The sequence below is a fragment of the Protomyctophum bolini genome (genome assembly GCF_963924005.1).
Source record: "Protomyctophum bolini genome assembly, chromosome: 5".
NCBI lineage: Eukaryota > Metazoa > Chordata > Actinopteri > Myctophiformes > Myctophidae > Protomyctophum > Protomyctophum bolini.
This window is the reverse complement of record NC_137866.1, coordinates 25,234,475-25,251,026: the sequence shown is the minus strand read 5'-3', so window position 1 is coordinate 25,251,026 and position 16,552 is coordinate 25,234,475. Positions and strand designations below refer to the sequence as shown.

Sequence of the window (16,552 nt, the reverse complement as noted above, 5' to 3'; positions counted from 1 at the left end):
TAAATGTTTTGTTATGAATTATGTTGTCTATGGCAGTCCTTTAAAGAAGTGACTAGTTTGATTAAATGGCATTATGGATATGCTGTATTCCAAAAATTAAACAGGAGATTGAGACTTTTTGACATCCTACTAATCAGGGAAATTATGCACCCTAGGCATTCGCCCATCTATAATATTTAATATAGGTTATTACTGGTCAAACTTAAAATACAATGTAAATGAGGACTGTACACACGTCATTTGTTTTAAGTCTTTACTCATTTGTCAGTTACTTAAAGCTAAATTGAAATCATCTGTCGACCACAAGGCATCCTCTTGCACTGAGCCAACGTTTAACACAATGCTTTTTACAGTCCCTGACAGTACAAACACACAAATGTACAATTAGCAAAGGCCAGTGTAGATGCTCTAGGCATTTCTTTGTGGTTACTGTACTACAAATATATATATATATATTAAAAGAAAAACACTCTTGTTATTTTCAACTCCTTAAGTTACAATAGACACCAAGCGATGGGAAAAACATCTTTAAAAAAAAACCAAGACATTCACGAAATCAAAGAAACAATTAAGTTGCAAAATAAAAAGGTTTATTTACAAATCCAAAACAAAATTCCATTTAAAAAAGAGTCACCATGCAAACGTGCAAGACACATGCACAAGTTTAGACCAGAAAAAGGCAGCACACACCTAGTCATTGGCATTGCTGAATGAAAATATGGCCAGTCAGCATTCATTGACCAGTTCCCACTTGTAAAAGAGACGCAGTCTCAATGTGATTTTACTGGTTAAATAAAATTGGTGGCACGATACTGTAAGAGGGGTGCATTGCCCTGAATCTTGTGGACCAGACTGAAATCTGGTCAGTGTATCCAAGCAATGACTGCACAAGCATAGCTTTCATATAATTTCTAAATGTATCTGCTATTCAATGAAATGTATGTTTACTGCACTTGTCAACGTGAAGTTCAACTATAAGCTTATCTTAAAAGTTTCCCTTCCCACTACAATAGTTGTAGTATTGCAGCTTACCAGTAAATAGTATTGATTTTTGTAAAGTAATCGCTTCCTTCAGCTTGCACTACTTATGCAAATGTATGCTAAACATTTAAATGTACTTCATGGTCGAATGTTTTTTTTAAGCTATATTGGCTAGGGGAAATTATTACTTTTTTTTTGTGTTCTATTAATTAAGCCCAAAGAATGGTGGTAATAAGTTGACTTGCAAAAGGCAACAGGCAAGTGCTCCTATTGGGGGCAGTTTGCCGAGAAGTTTCAAACTTATTTTGCAATGCATGTAATCTCATTCACACATTTCCACAAATGTTTAATTTAATATCAAGCCAACCATACTCATTCTGCTTCAAGTCAGTGGTGAAACTTGCACAAAGTAGCACTGCTGTTCTGGGGGCAGATATTATTTAGTGGGGTTTAATTAGATAATCGTAAGACCTGACCTCAATGAGTAATGGTCACCTGACCATACCACTCCGTGAAACAGTAGTCAGGATCCCCCTAGTGGCTGAAAGGGATCACTGCAAGATTTGACTTAAAATGGCATTCTTTTATTTTTATCAGTATCACTGACGCACTTCTCAGTTAATCTATTGATAACTTAATTTATTATTTTGATGCCTCTCCCAGCAGCAATGCCACACTTTTTGTTTAGTCTTTCATCAACCAATGTAGCACATATTGTTGGCCTGCCACATCACAGCTTATCTTCAGCCGTCACCTTCAGTGGAAAGAGGCCCAAATAAAATCCCCTAAAACCATGAAATAATGGGACATTTGCATCTCAGTACAAAACCTAAAGTCATATTAGCGTCAACGGTAGGTCTCTCGCTCAGTGGTGAATCCAGCAGCATTAGACTTAAGAAGCTCTGTTTAGGTTAAGCACAGGGGAGGGGGGGGGGACTGATCTACAGTATATGCCGTTACTGCACACATGAAATGTATTAATCTTCCTTGCCAAAGTCACACCCACACATACACACTTGTCCTAAGTCTCCAAGAAGATTTTCTATGAACAGAGTATAATTCATAGGGGCATATACTCCTGAGAGCCCAAACAAATATGGCAGAATTGAGAACGGTCCTTTTTAAGTGAAAGGTGTGGGCACTGGACAGTTCCGGCCAGTGTTGCACAATGTGTACCTTAGCAAAACAAGTTGAGCATGACACCAATTAAGGGATGACTGGACATTCCTATAGTGTAACATTACAGAGCGTGCACACTGCACTGTGGGGAGACATCCACCAAAGGGCACAATTCAACACATATTGGCATTTTTGGTGTATGATTGTGTGTCACCGAAGGTTTAGCATAGTGTGTTGTTTATTCCAACCATACATTACACAGTCTTTGCCAAATAGATGTCACTAATTGGCTCCTCTTCGTCCAAAACGAGGGGAGGATTTACAATTTAGTGAAATGATTTAGTTTCTAGTGTAGTGTCTGGATGGAAAGAAGATTCTGCACACATGCATCGAACATAATTGGGCACCACTGGCAAGCTCTGTAATTACTTGATGGCATTATGTAGTTACAGTAGTTTTAGAAACCAATCTTCCCACGAGTCATGGAGTATCCCAGTTTGGCTTCATTGTTGATGAAGGACATGATGCCCAGGTATGTCTCGATGAGCAGGGGTCTTTCCAGGATCAGGACACCATTAGCCCGCCCAGGGATGGGGTTCTCCTTGTGGCCCTTCTTTACTGCCTGTATCAGCTGGGTCCGGAAGTTGTCCAACTTGACAGAGAAAAAGTGGAAAATAGAATGATATTAGATCATCCAAAAATGAATGGAAAGAATAATAATGGAAAAGAACAAAATCAGTCTTTGGAGTCAGTGAAATCCATTAAAAAGACACCCTTTAAAGTGAAATGCTTTCATTTCATCCCTGGAAAACCACCATCCTGAACATTGTCTTAATCGCTCACTTATGGCCCAATGCAGCTGGCTCGATATGAAGTGCCAACTTCTTTTGTTTATAGCTGTGTGGGAAAAAAGGTGTTTATGTACTCAAGTATTGATTGCAATGTTCACAAGACTGAAGGATTTGATTGAAAGGTTCCTTTGCTTAAACCATCACTCCCTCCATTGTTTTTATTTGGACAGTGTACACTCTGCTTGGGTTTTGAAAGAATGTCTTTCTGAGTAAACAACCTGCAGCACCAGAAGACAGACACCATTGTTTGCTCTTGTGAAATAAACAATGGCTCAGTTAAATCCTTGAACATTTCACAGCTTTCAAATCTCAGGTTTATATAACACCTCCCTAGTTTATTCATTCTGCTTCGATTTAGACTTAAATGTGGCGGCTGTGGCTCAGGAGGTAGAGCAGGTCAGGTCGTCTAATGATCCCTGGGTCGGTGGTTCGAATCCTCCTGTCCACATGTCAAAGTGTCCTCGGGCAAGACACTGAACGCTACATTGCCTCCCTCCAATGAGGTGGTCGGTGTGTGCTTGCCACCATTGGTGTGGGAAGTGAGGACGCTGCCGCTTCTCCTCCCAATGTATGAATGAATGAACCATTGTAAGCACTTTGATCACTTGGAAAAGCGCTATAAAAATGCCCTTGTACACACTTTTTTCAGTTTTTAACGCATCAACATTAAACTCAGGAATAAAACTTGATTTGATTGAGCCACTCCTGGCCCGGGACAACAATTTCAGAGTAGGTGTGCAAGAGGTCATTTACATTTTTGTCATCCAAAAATATCAGACTCTATGCGAGGGCCATACTGCTCACCAGGTCACTGATAGGTCACTCAAAGGGATGCCTCAAGTCATAGACAGTGAATAATTGTGAAAACATAAAACAACATATTTAATTATTCAAGTTAGATATCAGGATGCTGAAGATAGTTTTATAAGTGTTGAAATTGTTAATGTTCTGATTCGTCTTTTTCAATTAAATTAATTTATACACTGTTTAAAAGTAACTCAATACATATTCTGTTGCGATTACATTAAAATAAAAAACAATGATAATACTAATAGAAATATGGCACAATGCACATGAGCTGGAATATATTCAAAACACATCTCTCCCCGAGCTTTGAGTGAACACTTCCTCCAAATGATGTTAGGATATCAATTTCTGTAAAAACAGCTATGTTGTCAATGTTTCTCGATTGGAAATTTGTAATGATGAGTCTTGATGACCACCACTGTTTTTATCACGTGTATTTGTGAGACACTTTTATCTCAATTCCATTTGTTAAGGTTACCAATTTTTTAATCAATTAATTTACCGGTAGCTTTATTTAGACATGACCGTGAAGCGGTGATGTTTATAATCAATATTGTTGTTCCATACCTGGCAGAGAGAAGCCACGTTCTCATCAGCGCGGGCCATGGGGTGATCTGTGAAGGTCAAATAGGGCATGTCTGTGGACCAAGGGTTCCAGCGGTTGAAAAATGAGGCACGTGGACGCTTGTCCCACTGGACACGAATACCGCAGCCTTCCCTCCTATTAAAAAAATAATAATAAGAGTTAGAACACTGCCATTGTCAGGGTTTTATAAAGGTTTAGTTAACGGATTAAACAACACTGTTCCAAGTTTAGAAACCAGAGCCACAAGAGCCAAGCTCCTCCATGACAAACAATTGACTCTCTGTAGAATTGTAGAATCGTGGCTTCTTTGATAATCTAATCAGCCATGAGATTAATCTCATATGAAATCACCCTGTGTAAATAGATCTTTATTGTCATTGTAACAACAAAATTAAAAGTGCCAACCAATCAGTGCATCATATCACAAAACAACATAAAGCTAAAACTATGAAACAACAAAACACACATGACTTCCTGTTATTGCACAACCCCTGTAGCACTAGGCATATATGTTGCACAAACAAATGTAATTGCAGCTGTTATTGCACAAACCCTTATTGCACTTAAGACAGCAGAAAAGAACAAAACATGTATCACAGCAACAGATCATTTCTTAGCAGTATTGAGTGCAACTACCGCTGTGGGATAGAAGCTGTTATAGAATCTGCTGGTCCCTGACTTGATCACTCTGAACCGTCTGCCTGATGGCAACAGTTCAAACAGTGAGGGTGGGAACTGGGAAGTGTCTTTCATAATGTCCTGTGTCTTTCATAAGGTTGTATATAAAATACACATTCTCTCTATACAATTGTGTTCACAAATTTGGTGTGTGCTTGACAGAAGCGCTCTATTATTAGTTTGTTGAAGACGTCTTATGAGTTTGGCTCTTTGAGAGAGAGAGAGAAGTGGTTTAAAACAAAAAAAAACAGCTACTGTATCTCAGTTGTTATGTACTCTGGAATCTTCTGGTGACCTGAACTTTGTGAAATTCATATTAACACCACGATGGTGGGCGGCGTGCACTGAAAATAGCAGAGCTCTACAACTATGAAGTATGAATCGGGCTAAATATGTTTGTATGTATTATTCTATGGCTGCTTACTTGTTCAGGGATTTAGGTGGGAATTCAAACTCTCCCACTGAGATGGTGTCGACGGCATTAAGAGAGATCCTGACGACCTGCTGGCACAGCAGGTTGATGAAATCATACTTGCACACCAGCAGGGACCTGCACACATACAGTACAGTACAGTAACCAAGGCACGTTACGTCACTCATGTCAAAATAATTCAGACAATGGAAAGAGCTCAAATTGTGCTAGAAATGTGTTGACATTTTGTCAGTGACAGAAATCTTACCTATCAGTTATAAGCACAAGTCTTTCCTTGTCATTGTTCCAGTGATCGACTCTACGGAAACCACACACACACACACACACACACACACACACACACACACACACACACAAAATAATAATAATATTTAGTGGGTAATAGTGGCTAAGCTAAGGAAATGCATCTGAAGCGACTCAAGCGAGATTACATATTTAACACTGTAGATTACAAAGGAAAGAAGTGTGCATTCATGATTACGTGCATGCAATGGAGGTGCTGGTTTAAAGTTTATTATTATTATTATTTATTAGCCACAGCGTAATCCAACAGCAGCCCTGGAATCATGGCTGATATCTAGTCTACATGATGCATCTATTCTACAATAGCCATTGAACACATGCATTTTCTCATGGACGGATCCATCTCAGTGGCATTGTAATTTGTAGTGTTTAATTGGCAGTGCAGCCTATATGGAATGCATGCGATATCAGTCATCTAGGCAGGGCTAAACCCAGTAACAATACTCACTCTGCCAATAGCCAGACGCTGAGCACCTCTCCATCCTCTGAAGGCAGTGCCACTGTCCTTATGTCGGTCACAGCCTGCTCAATGGTACCTGGCTAGAATCGACAGACAGCACCATGCAGCTGCTTCAGTACAGGCAGCTGAGTGTCAACCATGAACCACCAATATTCATGGGCAACTGTAGTGTCTGTGTCCTCGCGTTTTTAGCCTACCAAGTACCCACAGCATATGTGCGGCTCACCGATTCATCCAACGTTGAGTAACAGTAAGCAACGTTAGCATCCTTCCAACACGACTTACTGACTTAGGTATATTTACAATACAGTTTTTTTATGGAACTGCTTAATGTATTTGTAGCCTACTAGTAGTTTTTCCAGTGCATGCAGTGTTTATTGAACACACCGATGCAAACCATGAGCGATGGGGTTCTATTTATTGGCCAGTTTTTATTGACTACCGGTATATACAATTACAATCCGGACCAAACTTACCCGGAACACGAAATAATCTTTCACTTTGGCTTGCATTGTAGGGTTATGTACATGAAAAGGCGTCAGCGTTTGTAACGGGGAGCAGCAGGCGACAGAGGCACCGTACGTTCCGAGGCCTCCTCCGGCCCCTGGCGGCGTGAAGGCTACCTCCACCCCATCCTCGGTCTCCGCAGGGTGGAGGACCGCCACCCCCGGACTCTCCGGCTCCACAGAGTCGTTCAGCTGCAGCATAGTGCAACGCCAACGATGCTGCCTTGTTGCGAGGATTCTGTCTGAAGATCTGCGCCAATTATCAGATTTATATTTTATGTCGATCCTTTCGAAGACACAGATTTACCCATTGCGCACAAACAATGTTTTGATTGTGCAGGAGAAAGACTACAAGGAAGTAGTACAGTACCCCCCCTTGCCTCAGTCACTTCCCCCGTTACTCCCTCTTAAAGGGACATCAGTACAGTACAGTCTCAGGTCTCGAGACAGACTGTTGACTCGCTGTTTTTTATTTTTGACGATCGGTTCTCAGATAGTCAGATTGGTGCTCATGTAGCCCTGAAACATGACAGTCCGAACCATGGCTACATTGGGTATAGTGCTCATGCAGCTTGAGTTAATTGGCATAATAATAACATTATGCGTACAGCGTACTGTAGCTGAATTGTGAATCCACATGAAATTGACTTTCGGTGCATTATTTATGGAGGCTAGGTTCTTCTAATCTAAATCTTAGATGAAAGGGATGGTGGCTGGCTGTCGATTTTTATAATTTACCATAGAATTGCAATCAGAATAATAACCACCTTATATAGCAATACAAGTACATGGTAAGAAATAAAAAATAAATAAATATCAAATGAAATATTAACATAGTATATAGGTTTTACCCCACAAAATAAAATTAAGAAAATAAAATGGATGCTGTTTACAAAGTATTCAATCCCCTTTACTTTGGCAAACTTTGACAAATTGCCTTTTATGTTTATCAAGCAAATTTTGCACAAGAGGGTTGTTGACCAAGTACAAATTAGCTGATGTGGTATATTAATGTTCATAATGGTGGAGGATATACCAGGCAGGTTGTATAAAAAAGAGAGGGTCCAGGCAGTGTCCTTTTCTTTCTCATGTTGAGTTTATTTGAGAACACCAATGAGCTTGCCACAATCATGACCAAACAGGACCCAATATTCTCTGAGAAGCCCCGTTCATCCTACCACAAGGCTCCTATATACTGAGTCTCACACATCCAATCCCGTGCATGTGCGTAGATTTGTATAGGTGTCAGTGTGTGTGTCAGAGTGTGTTTGTGTTCAGATGTATTACCCTTGTTCTAAACACCTCCTGGCTCCCTGACCTGCTTGACTCTCGTCCGGCCAGATGCCATATAAATATATAGACCTTCTGCCCTGGGTCACTATTTGGAACATAGCCTGTGTCATAATTCACCAACCCAACAAAAGGTCATTGTTCTAGTGATCCTCCGGACTCTCTGATCGTATGTCAGTAAACTCCCTAGTATCAGCTTCTCACATCTTGGCTTATTTAATGTGACATACCTATATCCTTCACCTAACCGACAATTTCTACTAGATGTGAAATACATGTCATATCAATCAGGTCTTATGTTGTGGATGTAAGTACAGGTGTCCTATATGTGTATTCATGACTTGATCAAACAATTATAACATACTAAAGATGAAAGGCTCTCTCCCTCTCTCCAAAGGGGAAAAGCCTAGGGCAGGGGGTGGTCATGGTCTCTTCTGCATACCCACTTAAGGCAGCCCAGATGCGTTCACTAATGGTTTCACCCCACATATTTTAGGTAACCAGGGCATCTTTCACTCAGTCTCACATAGACAAAGGCTCTGTGGCCTTTTACCACTATTCTATATTTTATGTGTATTATTGTTAAAGTCTGGGCTCCAATACACTACACTGACTTTTCATCTTGGCGAATAATACAAGAATGTTCAAGAAATGGCTTGGAGTTCCACAATGCCTTACCACTTTAGGCCTCTACGGAGAAGATGGCATCCTCAAGCTGCCCCTGCAGTCTCACAGAGGAGTTCAAGTGTACAGAAACAAGACACTGAATGAATCCAGAAACAGTGGTGAGCCAACAACGCACCAACCTTGACTACCGGGCTCAAATGGCCTATGTCCAGCAAGGAAGAGGAGGCTTTGGGCTAACAGCACCAGAACAGAGGAAGATGGTGGTGGATGAAGTATGCCAACAAGAGGAGGCTGCACGGTGGACCAAGGCAGTCTCTCTTGGCAAACAGGGACAGTGGACGAGATGGGACAATGTGGAGAGGAGGAAGAGATCAGCTGGAAGTACATGTGGGCCATGGAAGCGAGACAGTTGAGATTTTCCATCAGAGCTATATACGACGTCCTTCCAACACCAGTTAACCTTCACCAGTGGTTTGTTGAAGACCCGGGGCACTATGTTCCACGCCAGCCACCCTCAGGCACATTCTCACAGGGTGCAATACGAGTCTCACCCAAGGACGTTACACGTGGCATCACAATCAAGTCCTAAAGATCCTTGCATCCACCCTGGAGGACAAAGGAGCTGCCACCAACTCCTTAACACCACCACCAGCATGCAACCACCAACAGGCCTACCTTTGTCCGTGAGGGGGCTAAGGTAACCATGAGCTTGTCCACACCATCTGAGCGAGGCCAACTACGCTTACCTGGAAGATGCTGTCTGGTATTGGCAGACAGCTTGTGTTACAACCACCCTGAGACCTGACTTGTTGCTCTGGTCCCCTTCTCTAAATACGGTGTACATCATCGAACTCACAGTACCCTGCTGGGAGGACTCAGTGGAAATTGAAACTAGGGATGCAACTATTATTTACTTAAACATTTTCAACTAATCAAATGATCAATTAAGCACTTAAGCATTATTTTATACAAAGGTATATCATGCCGAATTCACAAAGCATATTTTCACTATTAATGTTAGCTTTTTTATTACGTTTTTCCTGATAATGCCAAAAATAGAGATAGATTATTTTTATTAAGTAATCGATTATCAATTATGTTGTAATCGTTAATCATAATGTATATATACACTGATGTATTTGCACTGTGCTCTTCTTTCCTCTGTTGTTTAGCAGCTGATGATGTGGTGGCTGGTGGGGTGGATGGAAGAGTGTGAGCAAGCTATCTGGGTATATATATATGTATTATCTGTATCTGTGTACTGTATGTTTCTATGTATATTGTTCATGTTTTATGGGCCCCCTTGACAATGAGAGGCCGCATCTCCAGTTGCTATCCCTTCAATAAGAATCAGAAACTTGAAAAGTGACCTGCGTTGATATTTAGACCTCAGCTCACTGTATTGTTTATGCTTTGGCTAACTTATAGTCCTCGTCTGGTACTGAGATCTGAGGTTATTCTAATAAATTCTTGAAACACAGGGTCAAAATATACAAAAACAAACTACATTTCACAGTATGGTTCTAGGCATAGGCGAACCAAGCGGTCGCTTGGGGCCACAACCACTGAGGGGGCCACGTCACAGGGAGAAGATTTTTTTATGTATGTATCCCCTATCCCTTACATGGGCTACTGGCCACATGTGGCCCCCACCTAGCTTCTTAATTTTGATCTCAAAGTGCACCAGATTGAAGCATTTTCATGGCAAATTTACAGATCTTTCTGGACCCCCCCCAACCCCCTGCGTGGCAGGGCAGGGGGGGAGTCACAGAATATTATGTTGCTTGGGGCCACTAAAGGCCTAGAACCGGCACTGAGTATGAGCATACTGGTTGGTCTGTGTTTTGGTTTTTGTCTCTTAATGCTTGAATGTGGTTCTGTTGTTGTTGTTGTTGCAGTTCTTATTAACCAAACATAACCTAGATTCCTTACTGGAAGAACACTTCCTCGTACTTACCGTAAGACATGTGCATGGGGACTGCGTGCCTAAGTACTAATGAGTCATTCATGTATTACAGCTCTAAACTGATTATGACTGCTTGTTTGAGTTTAAGTTAATTGTAAGATATAGCTAGTAAGTATAGTTTTTTATTTGACTTATACTGGGATGCTCCTTTTTAGTTTTAATTATAGGCTTTTAAGCTGTCTGTATGCTATACCATTGCTCATGCTACTTGTTGCAGTTATCTCCACCAGGGCGATATAGACCAGGGAGTCGTTGTGTTTTTGTCCCAATGTGTCTGTGTGTATCTGCAGATAATCTTGCAAACTACTACACTGATCAGCGCCAATCAGCATAACGTTTCTTTTGGACATCGTCTGCCAGTAGGCCAAGAAACTAAATTCCTGAATATCTTTTTAAATCTGTCACTGACAATCATGTTAACTGTAAGAATTTATAACCTCAGACATGTCCTTGACGGTTTGGGACTTGTCAATCAAGCTCAAGCTATCCTTCCGGCATATGAAAATTGTCACAACCATCCATGCATGTACAAATATATTTTAGTTGTTGTGGTATATATAGTGTTGGTCTCATTGGTCATAAATATTGCTCTCTTGCTCCCTCTGTCTCTGTTTCCTCTTCCATTTACAGTATGCACACTGACTGAGTTGAATTATCTGTCTGTCTATGTCTGCTCCTCTCTATCTATCTCTACTGTATGTCTTTTCTGGAATTAATGCTTTCCTCATACCAAAACCGGTATGATCAGCTTAGAGCGGTAACACATGAATACTAGACTTCCTTGATAGTTGTGCAATCCCCACGTGTCTTACTGTCTTATCAGACAATGAGAAGTGTTTAAATTCCTTGTTCCAGGAAGGAACATACATGATTAACATTGTCTGAGCAAGGAACTTAGCCCGAGCGCTCATCATGGGCTGAAGCAGCTGAAATTTCCCATCTATGTACTGGTCTGTATTTCTTGGTTAAGTTGGAGATATTGCCCTTCATATGCAGTTTATACACTCCAAAACACTACATACACTACATTTTGGATGTTGCTATAGATATACAGTAGGTTTGCAGAACATGAGCTTGGTCTTTACATTGATGAAATGCAGTGACAGGGTGCAAAGCCCAAAGAAGAATAGCTCTCCTCCCTCAACTCATTTGGTTAAGTTTGTTGCTTTGCTTCAGGCAAATGTTTCAGAATATCAGTCTCATAATCTACAATTCTGTAGATGCTGTATTGTATTATATTTGCATGACTATAATAAGCAAGAATAATAGTTGTCTTGCTTTTTTCATTTTCCTGATTTTCTGGAATGATTTTTTTTTGCTACTACTATTTTATCCACATTGTTGGGCAAGCTCGAAGAACAACAATGTCATTAAAACGTCTGGGTTTCCGAGGCTACTCCCATCCTAATGCACGTGACAATAAACCCTGCATGAATTTGTAATACAACCCATGATGTAGAATAGATAAGATCTAAGGGACACTATATAAAGCCTGGTTTGAGATAGAAAATCTCAAATTGAAGCCTAGATTCGAATCAGAAACAATAGTGAGCCGAAAACGTTGTGTTTGGAACCATAGTGGTACAATTAGAAAAGGGGATACTTACTAAAAAAAACACAAGACAGGCACAAGGACAAAATAAGATAACTTTCAGGGTATATATATTTGAGTTTAAGATTTACAGAAAAACTAAAAGTGCTCAAGTAGCCTACTGGTAGAGACGAGAGTAAAAAGAGAGTCTGAGAATGGTCATCGCTGTGGCTCCTCTGCTGTTGCTGCTGGTCTTCCCTGTGTCTGGATCACAGGTTCTAACTAATGCCTTAGATCACACCGTCCAACAGGCCCACCAATTTATTCCACCTGATGACATCCACTCTGTGCTGAGAGAGATGAGTGCCAAGTTGGCAGAACAGATGGTGGAAATTAGACATCTACTACAAGAGAATAAAGGTGCAGTATTACAGTCCCCACTGTTATGTGTATTCATGTAGTTGTATATTGTCATGACAGAAAGACAATGAAGGTACAGTTGTACAGTATGTTCAGTGATTGATACATTGAAAGTAATAGTTAGCTACAACACAAATTATTTGAGAAATGCATCACCACTTTCCCCCTCTGAAACACTGACTACAGTATAATTTCACATTAGGAGAAAGAAACCACAAATCAACACAAATAATTACTATTTAATTGTTCAGTTAATTTACTATATATAAAAAAATGAGCATCAATACTTTCCCCTCAAATTCTTTGTTGATTTGCAGAGCACTCAGTTAAGCTTCAGCAACTGGAGGGGCAGATCAAGGCTGAAGTTGAAAAGCTGAAGAGACAACTTGAAGGTGTGGTGAACTTATTAAATGTGGTAACACCAGTATCTTTTGACAACATAATATATAATATCCTTAAAGCTGTTTTATACTTCATCACACAAATCCTTTTTTTAAATGTCACTTTGGATTGAATCCACCATGGTGCTTTTGTCAGGCATCTAGGAGCTGTAGTAATTCTATAGTTATTTGATGATTGCATATCTTATTTAACATAACAGCTCAAGCAGCAGAGCTGACCTCCATGAAATCCAAGTCAAACATCACAGAAAACCAGGTAGAGGCTCTAAACAGAGATAATACAGGTAAGAAATTGTCAACATAAATAATTCTGATCAAATCTGAATTAATAAGAATCCTGTTTTATTTCTGTTTCATTTTATTGTCACATAATGACACTAATAATGGTTTGATTAAAATGGCCCCAAAGTTTATATTTGGGGACCCACCTGGTTTACTCATCATAACAGGTACTATGTTCTCCCATGGTGCCTCTCTAAATTTGTTCTTTTCAGTCAAACGGGTGGCCTTCTCAGCCTCACTGTTGGCTTCAGGATCTGGTGAAACTGGACCATTTAACACACATGTGCCTCTGAGGTACAGACATGTTGTTACTAACATCGGCAATGCCTACAACCCAGACTCAGGTATGTATTACACGCACATACTTATTCTACACATCTTCTGCATACAGTTTTTCTCAGCTTCTTTTGAGTACATCTTTCGTTTCAGAATTGAAATTCTCACATATTCTCAAACCTCCACATCTTCAATCTTCAAAAATCCATTCTTTTGAACAAATTGCAAATGTTTTGGCACATTCATGCAATTACAAATATGTAATGTTGACTTCCTCCAAAACATTAGTTGAACCAGTTAATAATAATAATCTATCAAACATATTTTATATTCTGTATTCTTTTTTTAATACAACCTAAATTTTGAATGAGATCTGTTGCCTGGATGTTTAGAAAGATTGAACTCAAACTGTAATACACCATATACACTATACACAGCATCACATTTCCAGTTCCGCCTAAGCACTGTTTCCTTATATATTTACATTTATAATTTTGTATTTCTCCTTGTGTTTTGAAGTAAAACAATCTCATCTAGCCTTTTTCTTCTCTGTATCACAGTGGCATGGTCTGTCAACACATTGCATCATAGTAACAATGTGCAATCTCAAGCAAATCAGTATCCCACATACAGTAATGTGTACTTTGCACTATAATCAATAACGATACAGTAGATATACTGTATTATATGCCATACAGAAAAGGTTAAGCTTCATCAAAACCTTAGCCATAGTTTACATCAAGTATGGACTGCAAAATACTTATTTTAATACAATATTTTGCAGGTTTCTTCGTTGCACCCGTGAGAGGTGTCTACCACTTCCAGTGGTATGTGGGCTCACATGGACATGCTTCCCATCCCTCCGGTGGTGCCTTGATTAAGAATGGAATACATGTTTTTATTGCCTATGAACATGAGACATCCGGTTATGGTAGTTCATCTAATGGTGTCTCTTTGCTGATGGAGGTGGGAGATGTAGTCTTCATACGTCTTTGGCAAAACGCCAGAATGTTTGACAATCACAACCATCACAGCACCTTCAGCGGTCACTTGCTGTTCACCATGTGAGGAAAAGTATTTGAATCTCTGTTATTTTCCCCAGCAAATGATACATTTTAAAACATTTTTGAAACACTCCAAATTGATTACTGATAATGTTAAGAATAAGTGTGAGAGTAAGAATAACATCGGTGTCTCTTTCAACAAGATTAATTTACAATTGATGTGTGTATTCATGGCTTGTTTCATGTTACACCTTTTATTGTGCAGGAGGATGCTAAACGCACACCAGTCTTAGTAGTGGTGCCAGCTCACGGCAGAAACATTAAAAAAGTTAAGTCTTAAAAAGACAAAAGAGTGGCTGCACACACAAAGTGCTGATTATTTATTTGGTAGATCAACCAACATTTCGGCAGATGCAACTGCCTTCTTCAGGGTACATCACCGTACTTTTATAACAGAAAGGAGAGGTTGCACAACTCGTAGTCCCGATGCAAAAAAATACTTTTTATTTACTAACGTTTCATCAAGCTAGTTAACGTTTCATCAAGGTTAAGAAGCCTTCTTCAGGGTATGAAGCCTTACTTTTATAGCCTATATGTATACAAGCCTATGTACTGTATACAATTCATATTCGTTGTGTTGTTGTAATCATGTTGTAAACTGTGCCCATATAGATAAGGTTAAGGTATATGCTGCTCTTTTAACAGCGTCATTTATTTCACTATAGTTTGCATGAAAACGTTTTTTAACCGATTTATACCTGTGTGTGATGTGACAATAAAGTTGATCTGATCAATAAAGTTAAAATCATTGTATATTAATTTAGTTGTGACTTTTTTAGATGCTTTTTATGACATGCTATAGCATGTCATAAATAGCATGTTTCTCTTTTGTCCAGTGTGCATATACCTGTGTTTCCCAGGGGCCCATTTTTGGGTTGTGGTCTAATTTTTCTGGGTCGCAGAAAATATCCTTTTATTTTCGTTAAATGTTGGTTTTAATTAGTGGTACACTTTCCAACACTATCATTTTTGTTCACCTTTATTATAGAGTGGAGTGAAAGTAATTAAGTACAGTAGACTCGATAAATGTACTCCAATGCTGCTACTATAGACAAAATAATGAATTGAGGCCTATAGGCTATCCCCATACAAGATTGAACACTGTGACACTTATGCTGCAAAAACAAAAATATCAGATGTTTTCTGATGAATTGAAGTGTAATGCTCTATCATGGTGTTGTCCACAGTAGGCCTAACCATTTTTGTATTGAGGTGTGCTTTTATTTTACCCATTCTGCATAGCTGTTAATAAATAGCCTACTTCAATCAATCAATCAATCAATCAATCAATCAATCAATCAATCAATCAATCAATCAATATATCAATCATTCAATCAATCAGCTATAATTAATTAAATGGAAGCACAATGTCTGAATTCGTATTTATTTAATTTTCATTGTATAATCTTTAATCTAACGGTGTATTATAATATATAGGCTTATAGCGGGCATTTTCAAAGACGTGACACTCGAGCTAGTCCACAGTGAGCGTGGAAAATGGAAAACTTCTGGGAACTCAGCTTTCTGAAGCTTATGCAGTCCACTCAGAGAGTGGGCGGAGTCTATGCCGGATTCAGGGCAGGCCCACGCAGATCTGCTGTTTTGTTTTCGTCTGAGAAGTGTAGCCTAAACCCCAAACAAAAAACGCTCGAGCGAAGCGTTATTGATTGTATCAGTATAAATTACGAGTTATGAATTTTATGAAGGTCTAAAGTTGATATATAATATATATATATAGGCTAGTCTTTGGGCTTCAGCCATCATGAAACAGCTGAACTTTGATGAAGTAGGCACGGCACCAACCAAACAACCCCTATTCCAGCTAGAAGACGATAAAGGTAAGACATTTGGGCTACATTGGCCTAAATTCAATTTCAAGGCTGCAAATAGGCTATTGACATAAATAACAAGGTGACATTACCTCCAATGATACAATGGTAGCCACTAGTCAGGCCCAGCACCAAGGGTTTG

General features: G+C 39.5%; 1 protein-coding gene across 1 annotated transcript; it reads right to left on the bottom strand.

Moving 5' to 3' along the window:
- Positions 1-573: 573 nt before the first annotated feature.
- Positions 574-7,077, bottom strand: tprg1l (tumor protein p63 regulated 1-like). Its single transcript, XM_080763625.1, has 6 exons — positions 6,695-7,077; positions 6,207-6,298; positions 5,703-5,753; positions 5,447-5,572; positions 4,326-4,479; positions 574-2,752 (listed from the first exon to the last, which is right to left on the bottom strand). The coding sequence occupies exons 1-6, from the start codon at positions 6,923-6,925 to the stop codon at positions 2,558-2,560; spliced, it is 849 nt and encodes a 282-aa protein (XP_080619751.1). The 5' UTR covers positions 6,926-7,077; the 3' UTR covers positions 574-2,557.
- Positions 7,078-16,552: the final 9,475 nt, after the last annotated feature.

What these genes read in the sequence shown, in the direction of transcription:
- tprg1l (XM_080763625.1), bottom strand. Translation starts at nt 6,925, where the DNA reads ATGCTGCAGCTGAACGACTCTGTGGAGCCGGAGAGTCCGGGGGTGGCG. An exon ending in AAGATTATTTCGTGTTCCGG is followed by an intron (nt 6,299 to 6,694) that starts GTAAGTTTGGTC and finishes TGTCGATTCTAG; the next exon opens with CCAGGTACCATTGAGCAGGC. An exon ending in CCACCTAAATCCCTGAACAA is followed by an intron (nt 4,480 to 5,446) that starts GTAAGCAGCCAT and finishes TTTTTTTAATAG; the next exon opens with GAGGGAAGGCTGCGGTATTC.